This window comes from Ostrinia furnacalis, unplaced genomic scaffold, assembly GCF_004193835.3.
Source record: "Ostrinia furnacalis isolate ACB-3 unplaced genomic scaffold, ASM419383v2 OfSCF7469, whole genome shotgun sequence".
Taxonomy (NCBI): Eukaryota; Metazoa; Arthropoda; class Insecta; order Lepidoptera; family Crambidae; genus Ostrinia; species Ostrinia furnacalis.
Window position 1 is genome coordinate 65,661 of NW_021137708.1, and position 26,442 is coordinate 92,102.

Sequence of the window (26,442 nt, forward strand, 5' to 3'; positions counted from 1 at the left end):
TTCCATCAAAAGGTGCCGAGTATGCAAAGATGCACACCACACAATATTGCATGATATTATTCGGAACGCTGAAAAACCAACTACATCGAAAAACGTGATGCCTAACAAGTCAACTACGTCACAACAAAAGGCAAATCACGTGTCCGGCAACTTTAACGAGGTACTACTTGCAACGGTACAACTGAAAATAATGGCAGCTGACGGAACATTCATCAACCTGCGATGTCTTCTCGATCAAGGGTCTCAAATTAACCTAATAACCGAAGATGCTGCTCAACGACTGGGATTACAACGACAAAACCTGAACGCAACTGTATCGGGTATCGGGACGTCGGCACATCATAGCAACGGAACCGTACGTTTGGACTGCGAGTCATTATTGTACGGAGGCCATTCATTCACAATCGAAGCAATGATGATGGCAAACATGCTCAGCAACCTGCCCAACTATACTTTCGAAAAACAAGAGTGGCCTCACATCCAAAACATACAACTAGCTGATCCCGACTACAACATTTCAAGACCAGTCGACATTCTACTTGATGCGGGAGTGTATGCCGACATCGTCATGAGTGGCATCCTACGAGGCCCGTCACGGGCACCTATGGCCCAACAGACTAAGGTTGGCTGGGTGTTACTTGGCAATATTAACACCTTCAACTGTCATGTACTCATTAACATCGACGACGTCTCTCGATTTTGGGAAATGGAAGAGATATCAGATGACAACCACAACTTAACCTCACAGGAAGAATATTGCGAATCCATCTACACAACTACAACTACAAGACAAGAAGATGGACGCTATATAGTCAGACTTCCTATGAAACCACAATACACAGAAAGCTTAGGCCCATCTAAGCCACAGGCAGTCGCACAATTTCGACACTTAGAAAAACAACTAGCCAAACATACACAGTTATCTACTGAGTACAAAAAATTCATTGATGAATATTTACAACTCGGTCATATGAAACCATGCACCGAAAGACGAGAGCCTAGCTATTTCTTACCTCATCACGGCGTTGAAAAACTGGACTCAACAACAACAAAACTACGTGTAATTTTCAACGCCTCGGCTAAGACAAGGTCGGGAAATAGCTTAAACGATCTAATGGAGTGCGGTCCAAATCTTCAACAAGACCTACAATCTATGATACTGCGATGGAGAACATTTCAATACGTCTACACTGCCGATATTGAGAAATTCTACCGCCAAATACTGATACATGATGAGGACCAACACCTGCAACAAATTGTATGGCGTAACACAACCACCGATCTCATCAATGAATACCAACTTTGCACGGTAACATATGGCACAAAAGCTGCGCCATACTTAGCGATGCGCACTATAATACAGCTAGTTATCGACGATGGGCACCGCTATCCTCTAGCGGCTGAGATCCTTAGTCATCAGCTGTACGTGGATGACCTGCTTGGTGGCAGCAACGACCTCATAGAAGCGCAAGAGGCACAACAACAGCTGATTGACCTGCTAAAAGGTGGTGGATTCAATCTACGCAAGTGGGCCAGCAATCATCCTACCATACTCAAAGCCTTACCTGAAGATCTTATAAGCCAAAACATGTTTGACTTCAAGGACGCAGAGAGTAACAAAACATTAGGCTTGTCGTGGAATCCGCACAACGATCAGTTTACATTCAAGGCGCCACTTAGTAACAACATACGTGACGTCATTACGAAGCGAACATTACTGTCTGACTTATCAAAATTATATGACCCACTTGGCTGGCTGTCGCCAGTAACAATGAAATCAAAACTCATCTTTCAACAAGCTTGGACTGCTTCAACTGACTGGGATGAACCCCTCCCGGACAACATACAACAGGAATGGAGAAACTTTCAACAAGAACTGCCATCCATTCAAGACATCAGTTTACAACGCTGGATTGGTAACACTCAACAACCAATCGAGCTACATGGGTTTAGTGACGCATCTGAGAAAGCTTACGGATGCGTCATCTACTGTCTATCCACGGATCAAGATGGTCAACAGATCGTCAAGCTGGTCGCCGGGAAGACTAAACTCGCCCCACTAAGAAAACCACCATCGTTACCTCGACTGGAACTTTGTGGTGCCCTACTGCTGTGTCGACTAATGACAAAGGTCATACAGTCAATAAACTCACAGACAGTAACAATCCACGGTTGGACAGACTCTATGGTCGTGTTAGGCTGGTTACAAGGAGAGCCTTCCCGGTGGTCTAAATTTGTGTCAAATCGAGTAGTTAAGATCATTGACATGATGCCATCCGGATGCTGGAGACACGTGAAGTCAGAGAACAACCCTGCAGACTGCGCCAGCAGAGGCCTTAGTCCACTACAACTAGCTAGTCATAATTTGTGGTGGGGACCTAACTGGTTGATAAACGATGATCTACCATGTGTTGAGACTTATACTACCAATGAAGAGGAGAAGAAATCGAAACGAGCCTGTGCAACACAAATAACAGCGCCACTCGTCGAGACACTTCTGTACAGTTACAGTTATATGTCACGTGTAACACGGGTACTTGCTTGGATATTAAGATTTGTAAACAATGTACGAAACACAAATGATGACAAGCGAGTATCGCACTTAACAACGTGTGATATAGAAAATGCTGAAAACGTAATTATTCGAACTGTACAACACAATTACTTTGCTGAGGACTTGACCCACTTACGTAAACAAAACAAGGTGTCGTCTTCAAGTAAACTTCTAACATTATGTCCTATTCTGGATAAACAAGGAATAATGAGAGTACAAGGAAGATTGGAACACGCAAACTTAGATCAATCACAGAAACACCCTGCAATTTTACCAAACAACACCAAATTGACAGAACTGCTGATTGACCAAGCTCACCAGAGCACTCTTCACGACGGCGTAGGCTACATTGCGAACTCACTCTTTGGGGTCCTTGATGAGAGATTCGCTGAAAAATATGACAAGGACATCAAACTCGTTCATGACAACGAAAACCATCTTCTCAATCTTTACAAAGAACACACGTCGATAATCGAAGGCGAATACAATTTGTTAAAGAGAAATGAAGAAGTCATGAACACACAATTTGCTGTTATCAACAAACATCTGGCAGAAACGGAAAGCCGGATACACCAGAGCCAAGACAATGCTATGTACATAACTGCTACTGCACTAGCAGCCAACATGATCCTTAATAATCTACGCCGCGTGCAACAAATGTTAATGGATTTGGTCACCGACGTGCGCAGTGGCAGGGTTGACACACATTTACTCAAGCCTGATGAGTTCGAAGATCAATTGAACATCATATCAGGCCAGGTGCCACAGGGCCGGTCACTACCATGCACCAACAGCTACAGTTGCACTAGGGAGATGTACATGTTGTCAAGAGTTCACATCCGATTGACAGACAGCTTTATGATATTTGAAGTAAAGATACCTCTTATATCTACCGAACAATATGAATTGACGCGTGACATACCAATTCATAACATAAAGGACAATACAATGATCAACATAGTGCCTACATCTGAATATTTCGCTGTGAGTCTCAGAAAAGATCTCTTAATGCCACTCGAATCAAGAGATTTATCTTCGTGCATACATTTACAAGAACATAAACTCATGTGTGCAATCAACCTACCGATTTACGACATCAAAACTACCGACTCGATTTGTGAAGCGCAAATTATAAACAATAGACCGATAAGCGCATGCCACACGGTAGTATCAACTTGCCGAGACGAGTGGATCAGGTTGCACACTCGAGGCACCTGGCTGTTTACATGTTGCGAAGAACGCGCAATGCGCATTTTTTACCCAGCTGGTGTGACGACACAGACATTACATGACTCAGGGATCATCACACTCTCTGAAGGTTGTTTGCTTCGCGGGGATCACCATTTCATCCACTCGCATTACAAATTACAAAGCGAGGTCAAAATCCATAACGATGAGTTGTACGTTCCTGACTCGGGCATCAACAAACTATTGACTATCAATAGTAACATCACCTTCCATCCTGAGAGTCATGACGACCAACTAAAAACGCTAAAGGAGAGAATTGAAGGAGTAAAAAGGGAACAAGAAACGCTGAACTTCAAAGCAGATTCCCATGAATATCATCAATACGCAATGTATGGAATCTCAATCCTGGGAGCTGTATTGATTGGAGTTATTAGCGCGCTCAAGATTAAGAAACACCTACTACAACGTGGACGAGCCACGGCAGCGCAACCTGATAACAGAGAAACCAACCGCAGTCACTCGGTCGTGGACAGCTGCATCGAGCTCAACGCCATCAGCACCAGGGTCGACGCGGCAACCTCTCCGTTCCCGGCTCGTGTTAACGATATTAAATAGTTTTTTGTTTAATTACTTAAGTCTAATGTTTGTACTATTTCTTTCTTGATATGGCAGGATGTACGAGCAAGTACATAGCATATAAGTTGTTCACTAAATCTGCTGACATAGCGCCTGCGCGCGCGACCTACTTTCTGTTCATTTTACTTCATTTTTATAACTTACTTACAATTCAGTGTAATAAACGCTCTCTACGGAATCGGACACAGTTTTAATTACCACATCCCGTGACGTAGATAAAACTACAACTACATCCAACATCAACACTGTAGAGGCACACAAGACACACAGCCCCTACATAACTACACTCCATTTTATAATAATTATGCTGACATAATGATGTCATACTTCTTATGGAATCCATCGAACAAGGGATTTTTTGTAAGGAGACCTTGTTTGAAACACGAAAGCTTTGAAACCAAAAATCAATAAAAAAGGNACCATGAATAATTGCAATGACATCAAAGGTTAGAGCATTGCAACGTAATGTAATAAATTGTATAGTTGCAAGGTTAGTCTAAAATACCAATTTGGAATTCGTTATTAAAAAATGACGTAGGTATCTACGTCTATTAATAAAAATTGGTTCCTTTTCAACCGACTTCAAAAAAAGGAGGAGGTTCTCAATTCGACCCGTATGTTTTTTTTTTTTTTTTNTATTATTAACTAATTATTGAAATTTAGGCGAAAAGCCTATTCTCCCATGTTGTTTATTATTGCAGTAGAATTTAAATAGATTCGGGACTATTTTTACTATAACTCCTGCGCAGCCTGACGTGACTTCACTAAAGAAGTTAGAGATTTGCTTTATTCGGGAAAAGCAGTTAAAGTTGATTTCATCCAAAGAAAAGTGTCGTAAGATCTTTAGAGAAGACGTCATCTCGACTCTGTCGCGCGCCCGTTCGGTCACGTGGTACTACACCTGAGGTGGAATTGTGTAAAGCAATCGTGTCAGTTCATAACGTACGATTATTCTGTCAAACGCTTTGTTTAACTGACTTTATCGTACTTTATGAACTGTCAAATGATTGCGATTGCTTTCCACAATTCCACCTCTGATCAGTCACATGGCACCGAGAAAGTACTGCAATGACGTACCTGGCGCAAGACTGCATCTCGATGTGCGACTGATTACACAGGCGGGTCGGTCTGGAAGCGCGCCATGTCCAAGTTGTACTGCACTAGTCTATGCGCGCCCGATCACGTGTCATGCACGTGGCAACTGCAGAAACTTACCTGGCGCAAGACTGCATCTCGATGTGCGACTGATTCCGTCCGTAGTAGCGCAATGGCTGGTGCGCGAGGTGGAACGCACGCACAGGCGGGTCGGTCTGGAAGCGCGCCACGTCCACGTTATATTGCACGCTCATTTGAAGGATGGCGTAGCCCGCGCCGCGCGCCGTCACTTTCACTGTACCCCAGGCTTCGGGAATCTGAATGAAGTAGGGATTGTGTTAAAAAAGCTGTAAGGGACACACATTAGCGTCTTTGGAGCGTCATTGTCTCAACAACGCTTACGCCGCAACAGCATAGAGAAGTTGCGTAACTTGTCCGAAAAAAACGTTGCGCTGCGCGGACGCTAGTATAGAGATCCTTTAATAAAGTTAGACTTGCTAACTGAGTCTCAATAACCTTACGGGAGTAAGGGAGTGAGGGGTTACTCTCTATCGGAATAAACAACTCTGTCTACGCAGAACCTACAGAAACATAAGACATGCTGTATTATTGATATCTCATAACTGTATTATTAACCTGTATCTTCTATATATATAAAAGAAAGTCGTGTTAGTTACTTCGCTTATAACTCAAGAACGGCCGAACCGATTTAGCTGAAACATGTCAGGGAGGTAGTTTAGAGCCAGGAGAAGGACATAGGATACTTTTTATCCCGTTCGAAATAAAAAAAAGTCTGCTTATTTATTGCCATTAAGGCGGAACAAAGTTCGCCGGGTCAGCTAGTTTACAATAAAGAAAATATAAATAAAATTTACTTTATGCTATGAAATCGATCGACGATCTGGTGAAGGTCGCGGAAAGCACCTGGATTCAGGCAAAGCAGGACCGGTCGTTTCGGAAATCCGTAAGAGAGGCCTTTTTCTACCTTTGTCTGCTTCATACGGATGAAACGATTCCAAGAAATGTATGGCGGATTTAATGGCGCATCCACACATGCCGGGCGGCACGGCCGGCGGCTAACCCGGCGGTCGTCTACCTTTTACTGACAAGGCAGACTGAAAGCTGGCGGCATGTGTGGATGCACCATTAGAATAACGCTGACCGCAATCGTCACCGCTGACAGATCAATTATGTATAGTTCCAAAATACTGAACTGTCCTATCAATGACATTGACAGCGGGGCGCCACCGTCAATACCGGATCGCTGGTTCCGATTTTTGCCATGCTGGAAACCATATAGTTGAACGATGGTAGCGCCCCCCTGTCATTGAGTTTGGTGGGACAGTTCAGCGTGGGTCATCTATATGTAACTAACGGCGACGCTTCATACATTTCGGCTGTCAGCGCCAACGGTCAACGTGCGTCAGCGCCATTTCAAAACCAGGCTAAAAAGACAATAGTGTACTCACATCGACGCTCTGCATGACGGCCAGGTTGTTGTTGTCGATGTGCAGCACCCGCGAGGAGCCGTTGAGCGCCACCGCGTCGATGGTCAGAGCTAATGCGCTGACGTCACGCAGCCGCTTCCGGTTCGTGTACTCGATCAGTGCTCGGAGAGCTATGTATGTGTCCTGCAATCAAACATAACTTAATCCTTCAAGCCCTGCGAATCGAGACACAATATAAAAAACGTTACCAATACGGAACTGTTGTTTCTTTGCGAGATCGAATCAGAAATGAGAAGATCCGTAAACGAACCAAAGTCGCTGACATAGCCCGACGTAATAGCAAGCTGAAGTGGCAATGGGCAGGGCACATAGTACGCAGAACTGACGGCCGATGGGGCAGAAAGGTTCTGGAATGGAGGCCGCGTACCGGAAAACGCAGCGTGGGACGTCCACCTACAAGGTGGACCGACGACATCGTAAAGGTAGCAGGGAAGCGCTGGACGCAGGCCGCTACCAATCGATCAACATGGAAAGCATTGGGGGAGGCCTATGTTCAGCAGTGGACGTCCTGTGGCTGAAATGATGATGATGATGATGACCAATACGGAACTAAGTCTGCGGGTACGAAACTGGCGACGGCCGAGTGATGCATGGCGAGGCGACGCAAAGCTAAGTCTGAGCAAATATTTATTTTCTGCTACTTGGGGTTGATCACCAAAACAGCTTCTGTCTGCTTCTCTACTCTTCTATTTTGGATTTAAAGATCATGTTACGGGATCGATACTTCTCTTAACCTCAAAAATACTGTCGTCACTTGGACTGGGATCGCGACGTATTAAGGTAGTTGGAACATTGCGCAGGAATTCTAGCCTGTTGTAATAAACGCTAGCCTTTGTCACACATTGCTATAGGCTGCCTGTCCACTATAGGGAGAAGATGAAGGGCAATCCTATTTTATTGACACAGCTTTTGCGATTGCGGTCAAATACCTGCCGTCTTGCATAAAAAAATCCCTTCTTTTTTCTTCGCTCCAATGGACAAGAACACACTGTGGACCTATCCTGAGTGGGATGAATTCATAATAACACCGACCTGTGTGGAGGCCCAGCCGCCGTCATGTAGCCGCTGCGCATTGAGCCACATGACGATGGCTTCATTGTTGTTGTTGGAGTCGCACTTGTTATTATTTAACTACCCAATGTTTGGAGAACTACGCGTTAATTGAAGCCTATTCTGGTAGATGCCAGCCTTAGTACTATACTACGTTAGGCTGCCCGTCCGCTGTAGAGGGGAGATGACGGGCAATCCTTATTTATTGAGACAGATCTGCTTCTGTTCTCATTCTACCAGTGGACGGACAGGCTTCCTAAAGATCACACTATTAATTGAGCATGCGTGCCGTGCCCACCCCAAAATCCAGAATGGTTTCTTACGGATCATAACATGTCAGGGGCCAGCCCCCCTGAAAAATGACTCTATAGTCTGGTCTGCGAGCAGGTAGAATTTTGTCCAATGACCCCAAGCTCGCACACTCACTGCGGGCGCCCGTCGCACAGTCGCGACAGCAATATAATTACGCGCGAGCGATAAGGATGGGAAGCTCGGGGTCATTGGACCAAATTCTACGTGCTCACAGACAGGGCTTTAGATACGCCAATGCTATTGAACTACAGTCCAGCTTATCACGAACCTGTGTGGAGGCCCAGCCGCCGTCGTGTAGCCGCTGCGCGTTGAGCCACATGACGATGGCTTCGTTGTTGTCCTGGTGGTCCATGCAGGCCAGAAGCGCGTACGCCGTGGCCGCAATGTTGTTGGAGTCGTACTTGTAGGGCAGACGAGGCAGGAGGAAAGGCTTCTGGTTCTCCATTTTGTAGGGAGGCGGCGGCACTGGCTCGCGACCCCAGTATACGAGCCCACCTGGGGAAATATCGTTGGGTTAGAAAATTATAAATAACTTGAAAAAATCGAAGCGTACAGCATTACACTTGAAAATTTCGACGGGTTCATCCAGTGTCTGAGAAGCTCAGTTGGATGAGCAGTCGCCCGGCAAGCGGAAGGTCGTGGGTTCCATTCCCGCCTTAGGCAGTTCGATTTTTTCAAGTTTTTTATAATTTTCAAATTAGTTTGAGATGCGACTCTTAACGCTAAAAATTAAATAACTATGGTTGGGTTAGTTAAATCATCAAAACAGGAAATATAAACTTTAAATTCTTCTTTCGCGTGAGTTGTACCGACTGAGATTATCCATCACGTAGTTGGCGTAGTTTTCTAAGCTGACTCAGAAAATTCTTGCACCTCGCCGCTTATTGGCCCGTAGGCCGCAAGCAAGCGTGGTCAAGTCTATGGTATTTGCTTACCATAGATTTGACCACACTCGCAGTTTTTGCTGCGTTGAATTGCACTCGTCTCTGACTAAGGATAAGCGCATGGGAGCCTGCCAAAAACATTTACACATAACTCGTCCAGCAGAGCTCCGGTACGCCTAGTCGAGGTCGACTAGAAGACGCCGCGCTTACGGGTCTCCGACCGCACTGGTTGAATCAGTTTGAGTGGGGAGTTTCAGACAAAGAATTCTGAACGACCCGAGTTGATATAGTGACGATCTCTTTCCGAGTTGATATCTGTGCTATGACCTTAAGAGCGTTTACGCGAAGCGCGGCGTTTCAAGGGGAATCATTGGAAATGATTCGCGCGCGGCGTTTTTTAATAGTTTTCAAATGTTTATAGCAAAACAATAACAATGAACTAAATATCGTTTTAAAGTAAATATTTTAAAGAAGATGTTGTTTTATTATATTAAGCTATTTTTATGTTGAAAAAAGGAAGAATATTGGTGAAAAAATCACTTTGATTTTTGGGTATTTCACGTTCTTTTAATTTGTGATTTCTTATTGTAAAATGCTTAAATCTAAAATTTTTCTCTGATAACTATTTGCCCAAGGAACTATGCAATAGGATATAAATGTTTATTAAATCGTTTTCACAGTATTTTTATAAAAATTTCAGCTTGTAAACTCACGCTAAAGTGGAAATTTACAAAACCTGTGTGGACTTATCTTGATAGAATTCTTAAATACTAAACTAATCGCAATATTTTCTCAATTAACTATTTAGACGACGAAATTGCCTAACTATTTATGCCTATAACATATTTGTAGTATTACTGGTTAATGATTGTAACGAGTTGAAAAAGTACTGTTTTTGCGCCAAACGGCGTAAACGCTCTTAACAGCTGAGCGTACCTTCTGCTCGCTGGCGGCGCTTGAGCAAGCGGTAAGCGTGTACGTACAGCACTGGGCGCCTTGGATAAGGTAGGGCTCGTCGAGCTAGTCCAGTAGACGCAGCTGCTTCTGACTTACTTGACTTATGCCCGTTTTCACCATCAATCCCTAATTTTTAAGTGATCCCTATGAAAACAAAATTCCTGTTGTGTTACCATAGGGGTCACTTAAAAATGAGGAATTGATCGTGAAAACGGGCATTAATATCTTATGTCCCCTAGATGGGGCAGAGGGCGTCCACAACAGTCCTCCATCGCGTTCGGTCTTAAGCTTCACGTTTGATCTCGCTCCAAGTCTTGCCGATTTTCTTCGCCTCGTCTGCTACTTTTATAGTCTGGTCTGCGAGCACGTAGAATTTTGTCCAATGACCCTAAGCTACCCATCTTTATCGCTCGCGCGTAATTATGTTGCTGTCGCGCTCGCACACTCACTGCGGTCGCCCGTCGCACAGTCGCGACAGCAATATAATTATGCGCGAGCGATAAGGATGGGTAGCTTGGGGTTATTGGACAAAATTATACGTGCTCACAGACCGGGCTTTAGAGGTCTACATTGTTAAAACTTCTAAAGGTACATTGTCAAGTAACAGCTGATCGTACCTTCTGCTCGCTGACGGCGCTTGAGCAAGCGATATGCGTGTTCAGAGCTTGGCGCCTTGGAGAACGTGAGCGCGTGCGCTACAAGCGCTAAAGCGTAGGGCTCGCCGAACTCGTCCAGTAGACGCAGCTGCTTCTGACTTACTTGACTTATACCCGTTTTCACCATCAATCCCTAATTTTTAAGTGACCCCTATAAAAAAATAAATTCCTGTTAAGTGTTACCATAGGGGTCACTTAAAAATGAGGGATTGATCGTGAAAACGGACATTAATATCTTATGTCCCCTAAATGGGGCAGAGGGCATCCACAACAGTCCTCCATCGCGTTCGGTCTTGAGCTTCGCGTTTGATCTCGCTCCAAGTCTTGCCGATTTTCTTCGCTTCGTCTGCTACTTCTAGAGGTATACATTGTCAAGTAACAGCTGAGCTAACTGGGTCCACATTGATCTGCTTGAATTGTAAGACCTAAATGCTAATGTGGTGAAGCAATAAAGTATAAAGTATTGAGCGTACCTTCTGCTCGCTGGCGGCGCTTGAGCAAGCGATATGCGTGTTCCGAGCTGGGCGCCTTGGAGAACGTGAGCGCGTGCGCAACAAGCGCTAAAGCGTAGGGCTCGCCGAACTCGTCTAGTAGACGTAGCTGCTTCTCCAGGTATGAGATGGCGCGCTGTTGGGCTTGCACCACGCGCGCGCTTAGACCCTAAAACAAAGGTTCGATTTACATTTCGATACTAAGCGAGATTACACAAAAGAGGGCCTACGCTAAAACTCACGAAACCTATTAGGCCCGGTTTTCAGCAAGGCGAAGCGGAGAAATGTTTTTGAAAAACCAAACCAGATTTCATTCAGAATGTTATCTCGCTCCGTTCTTCCTTGGTGGAAACCGGGCCTTATGCATGGAATGGAAAAGGCCCCGCATATGGAAACGCATGCGCTGCTCACGCAATTTCGATAAAGACGCATGCAGACGGCCGCGTGATTTTTAGCGGAGGACGGTGCCACTGCTGCTGCGGCATAGTGTGTAAACGCGCTAATTCTCTCATGAGCGAAATAAAGGAAAAACAGACAAGAGAAAAGTTTATCGTAGCTTTTAAGAAAAACAAAAGGAAAAGATACAAAAGAAGTTTATTACTTCTTACATAGCAAAGATTTGCATTTGCCTTCATTATTTGTAGGCACATGAGAAAAACGATCTTCGCTATGTACCAAGTCATGTACTGAAAAAATATGAAACACAAACCTCTCGTATTCCAATGTCCTTGAGATTCTTGACCGTTTCCAGCGTGATCACAACTTGGGCCGTCAGCGTAATGTTACGCTGCGATATCACCGTATTATTTACCTGAAAACACATTTCAAGTTTATATTTGAGCCTATAGATTCAAATTTGGAGTTCCAAATCATGTATGGGAGGTTGCAAAAAGGTGAAGGTGGTAAGGGCGGCTTGTTTGAGTGAGGCTATAAGCACAGGATGCACGTATGTATTGCTAAATTGCGATTCGCGTGCTGTCCCACTAAGCGCCACTTGAGTGACCTGTCTGGTTTTTAGTGAGTCGATCCTGCTTCTCTGGCAGGGAGGGTCTCATATAACCCCTGGCTTCCCCCGCGCCCAGAGTATGCTGAAAGTATTTTGCTGAGGAAATACAATAGTGCCCTATTGAAAAAGGTTCCGGCAGTAAAGATCTCGTGCCGCGTGGAGTTGTCGTTGCGCGCCGGCAGCACGTCACCTGCAGGCGCCGTGTCGGCGGCAGCAGTGCCGACACAAGCGGCTCACTGACCAGCACAATGCCGACACAAGCGGCTCACTGACCAGCACAGTGCCGACACAAGCGGCTCACTGACCAGCACAGTGCCGACACAAGCGGCTCACTGACCAGCACAGTGCCGACACAAGCGGCTCACTGACCAGCACAGTGCCGACACAAGCGGCTCACTGACCAGCACAGTGCCGACACAAGCGGCTCACTGACCAGCACAGTGCCGACACAAGCGGCTCACTGACCAGCACAGTGCCGACACAAGCGGCTCACTGACCAGCACAGTGCCGACACAAGCGGCTCACTGACCAGCACAGTGCCGACACAAGCGGCTCACTGACCAGCACAGTGCCGACACAAGCGGCTCACTGACCAGCACAGTGCCGACACAAGCGGCTCACTGACCAGCACAGTGCCGACACAAGCGGCTCACTGACCAGCACAGTGCCGACACAAGCGGCTCACTGACCAGCACAGTGCCGACACAAGCGGCTCACTGACCAGCACAGTGCCGACACAAGCGGCTCACTGACCAGCACAGTGCCGACACAAGCGGCTCACTGACCAGCACAGTGCCGACACAAGCGGCTCACTGACCAGCACAGTGCCGACACAAGCGGCTCACTGACCAGCACAGTGCCGACACAAGCGGCTCACTGACCAGCACAGTGCCGACACAAGCGGCTCACTGACCAGCACAGTGCCGACACAAGCGGCTCACTGACCAGCACAGTGCCGACACAAGCGGCTCACTGACCAGCACAGTGCCGACACAAGCGGCTCACTGACCAGCACAGTGCCGACACAAGCGGCTCACTGACCAGCACAGTGCCGACACAAGCGGCTCACTGACCAGCACAGTGCCGACACAAGCGGCTCACTGACCAGCACAGTGCCGACACAAGCGGCTCACTGACCAGCACAGTGCCGACACAAGCGGCTCACTGACCAGCACAGTGCCGACACAAGCGGCTCACTGACCAGCACAGTGCCGACACAAGCGGCTCACTGACCAGCACAGTGCCGACACAAGCGGCTCACTGACCAGCACAGTGCCGACACAAGCGGCTCACTGACCAGCACAGTGCCGACACAAGCGGCTCACTGACCAGCACAGTGCCGACACAAGCGGCTCACTGACCAGCACAGTGCCGACACAAGCGGCTCACTGACCAGCACAGTGCCGACACAAGCGGCTCACTGACCAGCACAGTGCCGACACAAGCGGCTCACTGACCAGCACAGTGCCGACACAAGCGGCTCACTGACCAGCACAGTGCCGACACAAGCGGCTCACTGACCAGCACAGTGCCGACACAAGCGGCTCACTGACCAGCACAGTGCCGACACAAGCGGCTCACTGACCAGCACAGTGCCGACACAAGCGGCTCACTGACCAGCACAGTGCCGACACAAGCGGCTCACTGACCAGCACAGTGCCGACACAAGCGGCTCACTGACCAGCACAGTGCCGACACAAGCGGCTCACTGACCAGCACAGTGCCGACACAAGCGGCTCACTGACCAGCACAGTGCCGACACAAGCGGCTCACTGACCAGCACAGTGCCGACACAAGCGGCTCACTGGCCAGCACAGTGCCGACACAAGCAGCTCACTGGCCAGCACAGTGCCGACACAAGCGGCTCACTGACCAGCACAGCGGGGTTGTTGGGGTCGGCCGGCAGCACGTCACCTGCAGGCGCCGTGTCGGCGGCAGCAGTGCCGACACAAGCGGCTCACTTTTCAACGTGCTTTTAAGCGATTTTGTGAAAAATATTATTGGCAGGTAGTTGCTGATTGCTCATAAGATAGGCCCCCTTAATTTAATTTATTGTCCGTGGTGCATAATCTTTTCTTAAACGTTTTAAACCTTTGTTTGTCACCTGTCATCCGCTTTGCAATGGAGGGAAGTCGAACCTTAATTTCGAACTCCTCCTATGTTCTTCTGATTAATTTCGTTGCGGGTCCAATGACAGTTTAAATTTCCCCCGGGACAAACTTACCTTCATTGATTGGGTTTTTGTGGCGGTCAAGCTGTAGATCCTGGCTACACAGGAGTTGCAGTGGTGGGAACGAGAGGTGGGAATAGTCCCGTAAGCGGCTCACTGACCAGCACAGCGGGGTTGTTGGGGTCGGCCAGCAGCTGAGCGGCGACGGGCTCAGCGGCAGGCACGTGCAGCGTGGAGTTGTCGTTGCGTGACGGCAGCCACGTCACCTCGTAGAAGGCTCCGTGCGGCAGCTGGTGTTGTAGCACCCAGTCCACGGCCAAGGAAATCACCTGAACGAGAAACACAATAAACGAAATTACAAATAGAAGGTAGATTCCAAAATCCATGAGTGTAACACAATTTAATTCCAAAAAAATTCGGCCGTAATGGACAATTTGACACCGTTCTCCAATAATTCGAAATCACAACTTTTCTAAAAAGACACTTCATTCTGGTCTTAAAAACTTATTTTTGGTCGCATTGTAATTGAAAAAAGTAGTTTATTTGAGTTGACAAAATAGTGACGTCACTTGCTTGTAGTGCCATACAAAATCTATGGGAGAGTTTCGTCTTGACACTTTTAAAAAGTACGTCAAATGATTGGTGGTGTCAACATGTCTATTATACAGTGGGTCTAGACAAAGTGCAAATTATAATCGCAAACCAGTCGATAAGTGGTCGAAAAGCCCCTTTTTTGTATGGAGTTTTGACGGATTCGATTTTCGATTCGATCAAAAAGTGCGTTTTGTCTAGGGGGGCCTGCTTTTAACTTCATAAAGGCAAGTCATGCTTAACATGACGTTGTAATTACACACCTGTCTATACTCGTAATAGTGTATGTGACATTTGACCATTCTAGTTTAGAATGGTTTGCAAGAAAAAATAAAAGATAATGTAATGTTACTCGAGATCTGTTTAAAGCTAATTATGACACTGAAGGGTTTCCTGCATTCTTAATTTTTCTTCTCCATGTCCTTATTTAGATGCTACTTACATTCGGATCAATGTAGATGAAGTTCTCCCATTCGTTGAAGCTGGCGTCTTGGAAGATCTTCGCGCAGAATGACGTCAGCCAGACGCTTGATGCTGATTGATTCCTACAAATAATTACAATCCATGACAATTTTTCTTTTTCAAATACCTAGAAGCCTACCACTGAAAATTGTTAAATCAATATAAAGAACTAGAGAAGAAAATAGTACAAGAAATTAGTGTTTTCTTCAAATTGTAAGACACAACTTCTTTAAAATACAAAATCTCGTGGGAGTTCTTACGAATCATGGCAGTGCCACGTTTTAACAGCTCAAAAAGCATGTCAATTGACAAATAGTATCTTAACACCCATGTTTAACATTACATGGCTTCATGAAGGATAGCTGGCGCTGGTAGAGGATGTCCATGTGACACAAGGCGCTGGTTGATGAGGTATCATCATGTCACTGTCTAGGGGAGCACAGCTGCGCTATACCATGGGATACACTCACCAGTCGCTCCGGAACAGGCTGAAGGAGCCATCGGGCTTCATGAAGGACAGCTGGCGCTGGTAGAGGATGCTCATATGACACAAGGCGCTGGTTGATGAGGTATCATCATGTGTTACTGTCTAGGGGAGCACAGCTGCGCTATACATGGGATACACTCACCAGTCGCTGCGGAACAGGCTGAAGGAGCCATCAGGCTTCATGAAGGACAGCTGGCGCTGGTAGAGGATGTTCATGTGGTAGAACGCGTCGTGTTCCAGCGTGCGGTTGCGCTGGTTGATGAGCCGCATGTATAGCGTCAGGTACATGTTCGCTGCGAAACTGAACATGTTCTGTTCGGCCGAGTCCTAAGAGAGACAGAAAAAATAAGTTTAAGGCCTCAGCCTCGAATTTAGCGGGCAGCGGGGCGGCGGCGGTAGCGGCGCGGGAGCGGCAGGATCTTATGCGTAAAATCAAATAGACCGGTTCTCGAAAACAGCGGCGCGGGAGCGGGCAACGAGCGGGCAACGAGCGGGCAGCGCACTCCTTCTTTTGCCCACAATAAATCGAGCGTTAGGAATAAATTTTAATCGAAATAAAATTGTTGCCGTTGTTCAGACATTTCGTTTGCGAATAAAAACAAATATCTCGACAACACAACCCCGAACACAACACTTCGCCGCTAAAGTGCCGCGCGAGCTGCCCGCTTGTTTGGAGAACGGGTCTGCGTTGCCTGCCCCGCTCCCGCGCCGCTGTCCGCTAAATTCGAGGCTGAGGCCTAATGGCGGTAGTTATGTTTTAATTTGATTTTGAATAAACTTGCATGTGTATAGCGTGTTAGGGCCACCCCACAGTTGGGGTGAGGTCTATGTCCTGCAGTGAAATGGGTTTTCTTTGCTTTGCAATATTCTGTGAAATACCTCTAGATCAGTGGTTCTTAACCTTTGAATCATGAGGGACCATTTTACCAAATTTCTGTCTTGTCAGGGACCACCTCATAATCGGTCAAAACCAGTTTGACTGCAAAAATCAGTTAAAATTGGTTTTGACCAAGGTGTGCAAGTAAAATTCGTGGACCACTTGGAATGCCTCCAGGGACCACCGGTTAAGAACCACTGCTCTAGATTCTAATATGTCGAACACGTGGAGGCGGGTCACCTCATACGGTCTTAGGCGGGTCCCGTGCGCGAGCCGACCACGTAGTAGCGTCGACCTCGTACGGGGTCACGGGGTCCCCGTGAGGTCCCAGGCTTACCATGGCTGCGTTGGGGGTTCACAGCGGGCCCACCACGTCGCCGACTATATTATTTTATTTAATTTAATAAAAATAGGCTGAAAAATAATACATGTATATCTAAAGTCATAATTATTATTTATATTGTCAATTAATGTTAAATTAATATGGAGAGCGGGGACAGTATTTATTTACTTAAAAGAATTCCCCGATCGCAATATAGAAATGTAAAAACACCTGGTTATGAATAATAACAATTGAATTTGACTATAAACACGCGCGCTCGATTGGACCCAAACACATAGTAGCGGTCAACCTCGTACGGAGTGACGGAATTTTGTGAGGACTCACCATAGGCAGGTGCAGCAGGCTGGAAGCGTTCACAGGCATAGTCGGGAACAGCGGGCCCACCACATCTCCCACTATGGACACGCGCGCTCGATTGGACCCAAACACGTAGTAGCGGTCGACCTCGTATGGAGTGACGGAATTTCGTGAGGACTCACCATAGGCAGGTGCAGCAGGCTGGAGGCGTTCACAGGCATAGTCGGGAACAGCGGGCCCACCACATCTCCCACGCGCGCTCGGTTGGACCCGAACACGTAGTAGCGGTCGACCTCGTACGAGGTCACGGGGTCTATAAGGACTTACCATGGGCAGCTGCAGCAGGCTGGAAGCGTTCACAGGCATGGTCGAGAACAGCGGGCCCTCCACGTTGCCGACTATCGACACACGCGCTCAACTTGACCCGAACACGTAGTAGCGGTCGACCTCGTACGGGGTCTGTAAGGACTCACCATAGGCAGCTGCAGCAAGCTAGAGGCGTTCACAGGCATAGTTGGGAACAGCGGGCCCACCACATCTCCCACTCGCACGCGCGCTCGATTGGACCCAAACACGTAGTAGCGGTCGACCTTGTACGGGGTCACGGGGTCTGTGAGGAGAGGACTCACCATGGGCAGCTTCAGTAAGCTGGAGGCGTTCACAGGCATGGTCCGACGATGGACACGCGGTCGCGGTTAGACCCGAACACGTAGTAGCGGTCGACCTTGTACGGGGTCACGGGGTCTGTGAGGACTCACCATGGGCAGCTTCAGTAAGCTGGAAGCGTTCACGGGCATAGTCGGGAACAGCGGGCCCACCACATCTCCCACGATGGACACGCGCGCTCGGTTCGACCCGAACACGTAGTAGCGGTGGACCTCGTACGGAGTGACGGGGTATATAAGGACTTGCCATGGGCAGCTGCAGCAGGCTGGAAGCGTTCACAGGCATGGTCGGGAACAGCGGACCCTCCACGTTGCCGACTATCGACACGCGCGCTCAACTTGACCCGAACACGTAGTAGCGACCTCGTACAGGGTCACGGGATCCCCTCAGGCGAGGTCACAGGCTTACCATGGGCAGCTTCAGTAGACTGGAGGCATTCACAGGCATGGTAGGGAACAGCGGGCCCACCACATCTCCCACTATTGACACGCGCGCTCGGTTGGACCCGAACACGTAGTAGCGGTCGACCTCGTACGAGGTCCCACGACGTCACAGACTTACCATGGGCAGCTCCAGTAGACTGGAGGCATTCACAGGCATGGTAGGGAACAGCGGGCCCACCACATCTTCCACTATTGACACGCGCGCTCGGTTGGACCCGAACACGTAGTAGCGGTCGACCTCGTACGAGGTCCCACGACGTCACAGACTTACCATGGGCAGCTTCAGTAGACTGGAGGCATTCACAGGCATGGTAGGGAACAGCGGGCCCACCACATCTCCGACAATGGACACACGCGCTCGGTTCGACCCGAATACGTAGTAGCGGTCGACCTCGTACGGGATGACGGGCGTTTCCGTGACGTTGATGTGCATGTATTGGAACACGTAGGCGCGGTTCGACAGGTCCAGGAGGATGGACTGGTGCCGGTGTTGTGGGAGGCCGTCCGCCTGTGGAGAATACAAACATATTTAGAAATATAATTTATTTATTTAATGAAAGAAACATACAGCTTTCCATGCCAAAGGACAATGTTCATTTCTGGCCTGGCGTGGACAAGCTGCTAATGAAAATATGAATTTGCCAAAATTTTTTAATTAATTTTTAAAATATTCACTTAGTATAACTTTGTATCAATTTGCCTTTATAAAAATCAAATTTAAATAGTACTTTATGTGATAATTACAACTTCCTGTCTTTAACACTCAATTCAGTGTTGCCAAAATGAATCTTATCGGTAAGAATCGATTCATATCGATTGTTTTTCGACTATGACAATTAGTATTTTTTTAAATACGTATTCAGTAAAATGACATTTATTAAACCTTTTTAATATTCCAATAACACTACCAAAAATATTTAAATAACTAAATGAAACCTTATTTCACACACACCTTATTATACACCTTATTTCGAGTCATCAAAAAATACAATCGATTTTTATATCGATTATTTTTATTCATCACCCCATTATTAGCATGGCAACACTGAAAATATTGTCACAGCTGTTATCTGTCATTCGCTTTGTTTTGTATTTTTCATCGTAAGTGTTGTTTAGTTCTCAAAACCAAGTCTTTGCCAAAATAAAAGCAGAAGAGTGTTGTATAAGTTTCCCTTTTGACGACTTTATTTTTTTGACCGTGGTCCTCGATGCTTCTCTTCCCGATGACCCTGGCATACTGTCGAACTACGAATCTCACTCAACCAATGACCAATGGATCACTTTCGGACATCGAACCTTGCCTAAACGCCGACCACGGCTTACGTATGGACTCCGACCCGAGCCCCAATGTTAACCCCAGCCCGATTTTGGATAATGCAACCAGAATTCCTCAATCTCATGAGGAACCTATACCTATGATATGTATCAATTGTATAGCTGACATGATGCAGAGGAGGCGACATAGCCTAGAGCTTATTAAGTTCAGTTGGTTATAATGTCAGTGGATGACTCCTCAGCTGGTAAGTTATTGAATGAGCGTGTGGACTTGTTGCATACCTTTTACAATGTATTTGATCAACTACCTTTACCGTAGATTACCATAATCCTAATAAAACTTTTTTTTTAGATTGATAACAGCAGTGTATGTTGTCACTCATGTTGGACTGTGGCCACGGTGTGGCTCTGCACCAATCAAGGACAAATAATATTTCAAATGAAGAAGCAACCACTAGCACTGGTCACAGTTAACGTGGATTATCTTTGTTACAAATATGTTCCATAGACTGCATATTAACACGGAAAGAGAATCACATATTCGAAAATAATGGAACAGATTTCACCTTGTCAAGTAAGCTTCTTTATAATTATTTTCATTATATTTTTTTCTTTACAAATACTTCTTACTGATAGATAAAAATTGACATCACATCTCAATATCTTAAATAATGAATTTTGAATGATACCATAATTAATTTCTTTGTTTCAGCTGCGGGGATCTGACCAAATATGTCATCCCTGATGACAGTGAGCTGATCGAGCTGCTACACATGCTGTGGAGCCCCAAGAAACACATGATGGGACGAGGATTCATTTGCCCTGATATTGGCCGAATAGCAGTAGGTTGCTGTGCTCATGTTATGACAATTTTGTGGTTTTTGAGCTGGGCAAGGTATCAGGAACATGTATTTCCACCTGCCTAGTTCCTAGACAATATTTTATTGACCCATAAGTCAGATTAAAATAATAATAATAATCGAACTACGAATCTCACTCAACCAATGACCAATGGATCACTTTCGGACATCGAACCTTGCCTAAACGCCGACCACGGCTTACGTATGGACTCCGACCCGAGCCCCAATGTTAACCCCAGCCCGATTTTGGATAATGCAACCAGAATTCCTCAATCTCATGAGGAACCTATACCTATGATATGTATCAATTGTATAGCTGACATGATGCAGAGGAGGCGACATAGCCTAGAGCTTATTAAGTTCAGTTGGTTATAATGTCAGTGGATGACTCCTCAGCTGGTAAGTTATTGAATGAGCGTGTGGACTTGTTGCATACCTTTTACAATGTATTTGATCAACTACCTTTACCGTAGATTACCATAATCCTAATAAAACTTTTTTTTTAGATTGATAACAGCAGTGTATGTTGTCACTCATGTTGGACTGTGGCCACGGTGTGGCTCTGCACCAATCAAGGACAAATAATATTTCAAATGAAGAAGCAACCACTAGCACTGGTCACAGTTAACGTGGATTATCTTTGTTACAAATATGTTCCATAGACTGCATATTAACACGGAAAGAGAATCACATATTCGAAAATAATGGAACAGATTTCACCTTGTCAAGTAAGCTTCTTTATAATTATTTTCATTATATTTTTTTCTTTACAAATACTTCTTACTGATAGATAAAAATTGACATCACATCTCAATATCTTAAATAATGAATTTTGAATGATACCATAATTAATTTCTTTGTTTCAGCTGCGGGGATCTGACCAAATATGTCATCCCTGATGACAGTGAGCTGATCGAGCTGCTACACATGCTGTGGAGCCCCAAGAAACACATGATGGGACGAGGATTCATTTGCCCTGATATTGGCCGAATAGCAGTAGGTTGCTGTGCTCATGTTATGACAATTTTGTGGTTTTTGAGCTGGGCAAGGTATCAGGAACATGTATTTCCACCTGCCTAGTTCCTAGACAATATTTTATTGACCCATAAGTCAGATTAAAATAATAATAATAAAAAAAAATGGTGTTTTATTTTGCTTCTAACCTTTCTAGTCTTAAGCAAAAAAAAAAATTTTTAAGGACTTGGATACAAAATGATGTTTATATTCTGTTTCTTACTGGTATAGACTATTTAATAAATAACAAATTACATGCTGTAATGTCTGTCCACCTCAGGCCAAAGGTCCCATACTAAGTGGGCATAACCCTTTGGAAGCATACACATAATAATAATATACAGCACTAAGGCTGAATTGCACCAACTTACTTTAACCGTAACTATAACAATAACCAGTCTTTTTTATATAGAGTTTGAGAGATTTTTGACGTTTAAAGTTAAAGTAAGATGCTGAAACTCAACCTAAGAGACACAGATTAGCAACCCTGCTAGCACGTGTAGCCACCTAGGTCATACGTCATCGCATCAACATCGGTTTCTTCACCGCATGGTAGCACCTGCCGCGCGTCCGGACTGAATGACGCCGGCGGTGGGTGACGTCACATGCGTAAGAGCAGTGACGTGCCGATCCACATGAGTCCTCGACGCGCACTGAAGGAGACAACGGGTACGCGCCGTATTTATGTGGTGAAGATACAACTGCGGCGGTCTACCTACACTAGCGAGCTATGCGATACGTCCGCCGTTTCATCTTGACGACTCACTATTTGTGATGATATCTATATATATAAAAGAAAGTCGTGTTAGTTACTCCACTTATAACTCAAGAACGGCTGAACCGATTTAGCTGAAAATTGTCAGCCAGGAGAAGGACATAGGATACTTTTTATCCCGTTCGAAATTAAAAAAAAAGTCTGCTTATTTATTGCCATTAAGGCGGAACAAAGTTCGCCGGGTCAGCTAGTTCTATCTATTATATAAAAGAAAGTCGTGTTAGTTACTCCAGTTATAACTCAAGAACGGCTGAACTGATTTAGCTGAAAATTGTCAGGGAGGTAGTTTAGAGCCAGGAGAAGGACATAGGATACTTCTTATCCCGTTATTTATTGCCATTAAGGCGGAACAAAGTTCGCCGGGTCAGCTAGTCTACGATATAAAAACCCTGGTTTTGGAAATAAATTCAGTCTTATTAGGGCATCCGAGTTTACTCACCGTCTATGTACAACTAGTACAAGTATACTAAGCACGTACCAGCACGTTGATTGTCTTGGTGTAGTGGTGCTGGCCCATGAGCGTGGAGGCGTGCAGGCGCACGCGCACGCGGCCCAAGCGCGTGGCAACCACGGGCACGTGCACGGTGGCCGCGTCGCCCGCCGCGATCCACACGTGACTGGTGCTCGCCGGGTGACACTATGTTACACGTACCAGCACGTTGATTGTCTTGGTGTAGTGGTGCTGGCCCATGAGCGTGGAGGCGTGCAGGCGCACGCGCACGCGGCCCAAGCGCGTGGCAACCACGGGCACGTGCACGGTGGCCGCGTCGCCCGCCGCGATCCACACGTGACTGGTGCTCGCCGGGTGACACTATGTTACACGTACCAGCACGTTGATTGTCTTGGTGTAGTGGTGCTGGCCCATGAGCGTGGAGGCGTGCAGGCGCACGCGCACGCGGCCCAAGCGCGTGGCAACCACGGGCACGTGCACGGTGGCCGCGTCGCCCGCCGCGATCCACACGTGACTGGTGCTCGCCGGGTGACACTATGTTACACGTACCAGCACGTTGATTGTCTTGGTGTAGTGGTGCTGGCCCATGAGCGTGGAGGCGTGCAGGCGCACGCGCACGCGGCCCAAGCGCGTGGCAACCACGGGCACGTGCACGGTGGCCGCGTCGCCCGCCGCTATCCACACGAAGAACTGGTGCTCGCCGAATGACGTGCGCGGGTTGTAGGAGCGCACCTGAAGATGATAAGTTAGGAAATGTCATTATAGTCGACACTGTCAACCCATCTCGCTCGCAGTCGCATGTCACAAATCTCACGTCTCGCTCAGATATTCGTACACCTTTTCAGGCGTGATCGACTGTACTAAAGTGAACTAAAAGACCGATTTGAACGATCAAGACGCAATAGTTCGTTCTCGTTCACCTAAAGGAATTGCTTCCTAATGGCACATAGTACATGTACTACTCAAGCCTAGTCGCACTATAGGTCTTAGCTGAGTTAGAGCCTAATGTATGGTAACGGCATGGGAGGGGTGATGTTTTGACACAGTGTGACGTGACAGGGCATACAAATGTGAAGTCTCGCTGACATTAGACGAAACAAAAAACACCCTCCTGTGCCGCTCAGGCACTGACTGTCACTTTTTAAATGTCATTATGGTCGACAGTAAAAGTTACTAAGAGACAGGGTTACCGCAAGTGCCTCAACGTATTCCCGTCAAGATGACAGAGGAACTCAAATGCAACAAAGACTCTATGTTTGGCCAAAAGTTAACAGTTTTCAAGTTATTCCGAATTTTAAGATTTAAAAAAATATCCAATTTTGCAAAATTATTTAAAAAATGGCACCTTGAATGACTTTCTACCTAATTTATTTTTGTAGAGATTTATGTAACAAAACATAATAAAGATATTGCACTCGTCTCTACCATAACAATTCCAAAAGATTAGCAAAATTAAACTGTACCACAATACACATAAGATCCACAACGCTACTCACAATGCCATTCTCCTCAACGTGCACGAACTTGTAGTCGCTAGATGCAGCCAACACCACGACGGCTTCTATAGCTTGCGGCTGGTAGTTGAACACCACCACTCGCAAACCTAGTTGCTCGCCCTGTCTGCACTCGTCGGGGCCTTCTACCTTGATGAAGAATGGTAACACGCCCGAGTACTGGAGAATAGAGAATTTTATAGTTACGTGGATGTTACAAAATAATTTGGAGGCGACAGTAGATTAATGATACAAATTTTATAGTTAGGTCCGGTTTTCACCAAGGCGGAGCAGAACGAAGATGTGTTCCTCCACAAAAATTAGTCTGTCTGACACTTCTCTGTTCTTTTCCGCTCCGCGTTGGAAACTGAGCCTTACGGGACAGTTATAAAATAAAACGAAGGCGACAGTAGATTAATAAGACACTTGTTACTTACGCGAATAGGTGTGTGTAACATGCCCAATCCCAATGTCGGTGACATACTAAACGCGGATATAGTCCAGTGAGCAGGAACCTGTAATAAAAATAAAATATAAATTCTCCTGAATTTGCCACATAGTGTAGCACACCTCGGTCTTAGCTCTTTGTGTAACGGCGTTGCGCAACACAAAGCGTGAAAATATTCTTTTATATTTTTTGTATGATGTGTGACATATTAGGGTGGTGATGCAGCGAACGTCGTAGCACAGTAAGGGACCCTTCACAGCTTCACAGTCTTTCGAGCGTGTCGTCTTGCCAACGCCCACGCAGTTTCAAAACGGTACTGAGTACGGGGTCGCGTCCGCGCGTAAGAAACGCATCGTTTTTCTCGGAAAAAGTGAAACCTATCTCGCTATACTCAGCTTTGGCATCGCGACGATACGACGACATTCGAAAGACGCTGTGCGGGGAAGGCCTCATCGTCATCATTTTAGCCAAAGGACGTCCACTGCTGAACATAGGCCTCCCCCAATGATTTCCACAATGGCCGGTTGGTGGCGGCCTGCATCTAGCGCAGCGATTCCCAAACTTATTTTGTCTGCTGCCCACTTTGAGAATATATTATTTTTAGCGCCCCCATTTGTAGTCGAGTGTCGAATGCTCAGTCGGTGTCTAAGAGTCCTCCTAGTAAATGACGCCTCCCAAGCCTCTATACAACGTCCCGATTTTTTTTTCTGGGTCTCTTACCGCCCCCCTTTAAGCCTGCAGCGCCCACAAGGGGGCGTTATCGCCCACTTTGGGAAAGACTGATCTAGCGCCTTCCCGCTACCTTTATGAGGACGTTGGTCCACCTTGAAGGTGGGGAAGGCCTATGTGCCACTAAAACTCGGCCTGAACTTCAACCACACAAAGTAATAGTAAACATAGGGTCTGGAAAAGGTTTAGAGTATGCGCACACCGTTGATTTTTCGTCGGCCGGTAGTTTAGTCGGGCAGTTGATCAGTATGGGCATGTATGGGAGTGCGCACACTACGCCGATTCGATTTGGCCGATTCTTCATACAATTTGAAATCGGGCACAACTATCGGCCAACTAAAAATCAACGGTGTGCGCCTACTTTTAGTAGAATGTAATTTGTACCTGCGGCACGTCGACGGTGAGCACGGTGCGGCCGTGCGGGCCGATGTTGATGTCGCGCCACAGCCACACGTTGTCGTACTGGCGCTGCACGCGGTTGAAGCGGAACTGACGGAAGTGGCTCAGCTCGAACCAGTCGTCGTGCTGGCCTGCACGGGGACACGAGTTAGCACATGCACCCTATGAGTCTTAGATATGAAATAGTAAAGTTGCAGCATAACAATAATAAGAAAATAAAACTGTAAGAGACAATGATAAGCATGTATAAAACAAACAAACAAAAGTAGTGTGTACAATAGGGATGTTTCCTGGGTCAAAAAGCAAGAGTTTTAATTAGTCCGTC

At 46.4% G+C, this 26,442-nt stretch overlaps 1 protein-coding gene and 2 long non-coding RNA genes across 4 annotated transcripts in view; 2 read left to right on the forward strand and 1 right to left on the reverse strand.

Annotated features, from left to right (window-relative positions):
- Positions 1 to 5,573: 5,573 nt before the first annotated feature.
- Mcr (macroglobulin complement-related) overlaps positions 5,574 to 26,442 on the reverse strand; it is a 50,311-nt gene continuing 29,442 nt past the window's right edge. For both annotated transcript variants that reach the window (XM_028321076.1, XM_028321074.1), the window contains exons 18-30: positions 26,103 to 26,248; positions 24,979 to 25,056; positions 24,545 to 24,721; positions 23,598 to 23,780; positions 18,945 to 19,181; positions 16,190 to 16,374; positions 15,541 to 15,643; positions 14,669 to 14,836; positions 12,041 to 12,142; positions 11,314 to 11,500; positions 8,612 to 8,838; positions 6,943 to 7,104; positions 5,574 to 5,790 (exon numbers count right to left, since the gene is read on the reverse strand). In XM_028321076.1, coding sequence (XP_028176877.1) covers positions 5,590 to 5,790; positions 6,943 to 7,104; positions 8,612 to 8,838; positions 11,314 to 11,500; positions 12,041 to 12,142; positions 14,669 to 14,836; positions 15,541 to 15,643; positions 16,190 to 16,374; positions 18,945 to 19,181; positions 23,598 to 23,780; positions 24,545 to 24,721; positions 24,979 to 25,056; positions 26,103 to 26,248 — 2,156 coding nt within the window. In that variant the 3' untranslated portion in view covers positions 5,574 to 5,589. The remainder of the gene's footprint in view (positions 5,791 to 6,942; positions 7,105 to 8,611; positions 8,839 to 11,313; positions 11,501 to 12,040; positions 12,143 to 14,668; positions 14,837 to 15,540; positions 15,644 to 16,189; positions 16,375 to 18,944; positions 19,182 to 23,597; positions 23,781 to 24,544; positions 24,722 to 24,978; positions 25,057 to 26,102; positions 26,249 to 26,442) is intronic.
- Positions 19,808 to 20,735, forward strand: LOC114364776 (uncharacterized). The gene is made up of 3 exons (XR_003656876.1): positions 19,808 to 20,193; positions 20,301 to 20,522; positions 20,661 to 20,735. It is a non-coding gene; the product is annotated as an uncharacterized LOC114364776 (long non-coding RNA).
- LOC114364777 (uncharacterized) lies at positions 20,935 to 21,749 on the forward strand. The gene is made up of 3 exons (XR_003656877.1): positions 20,935 to 21,207; positions 21,315 to 21,536; positions 21,675 to 21,749. It is a non-coding gene; the product is annotated as an uncharacterized LOC114364777 (long non-coding RNA).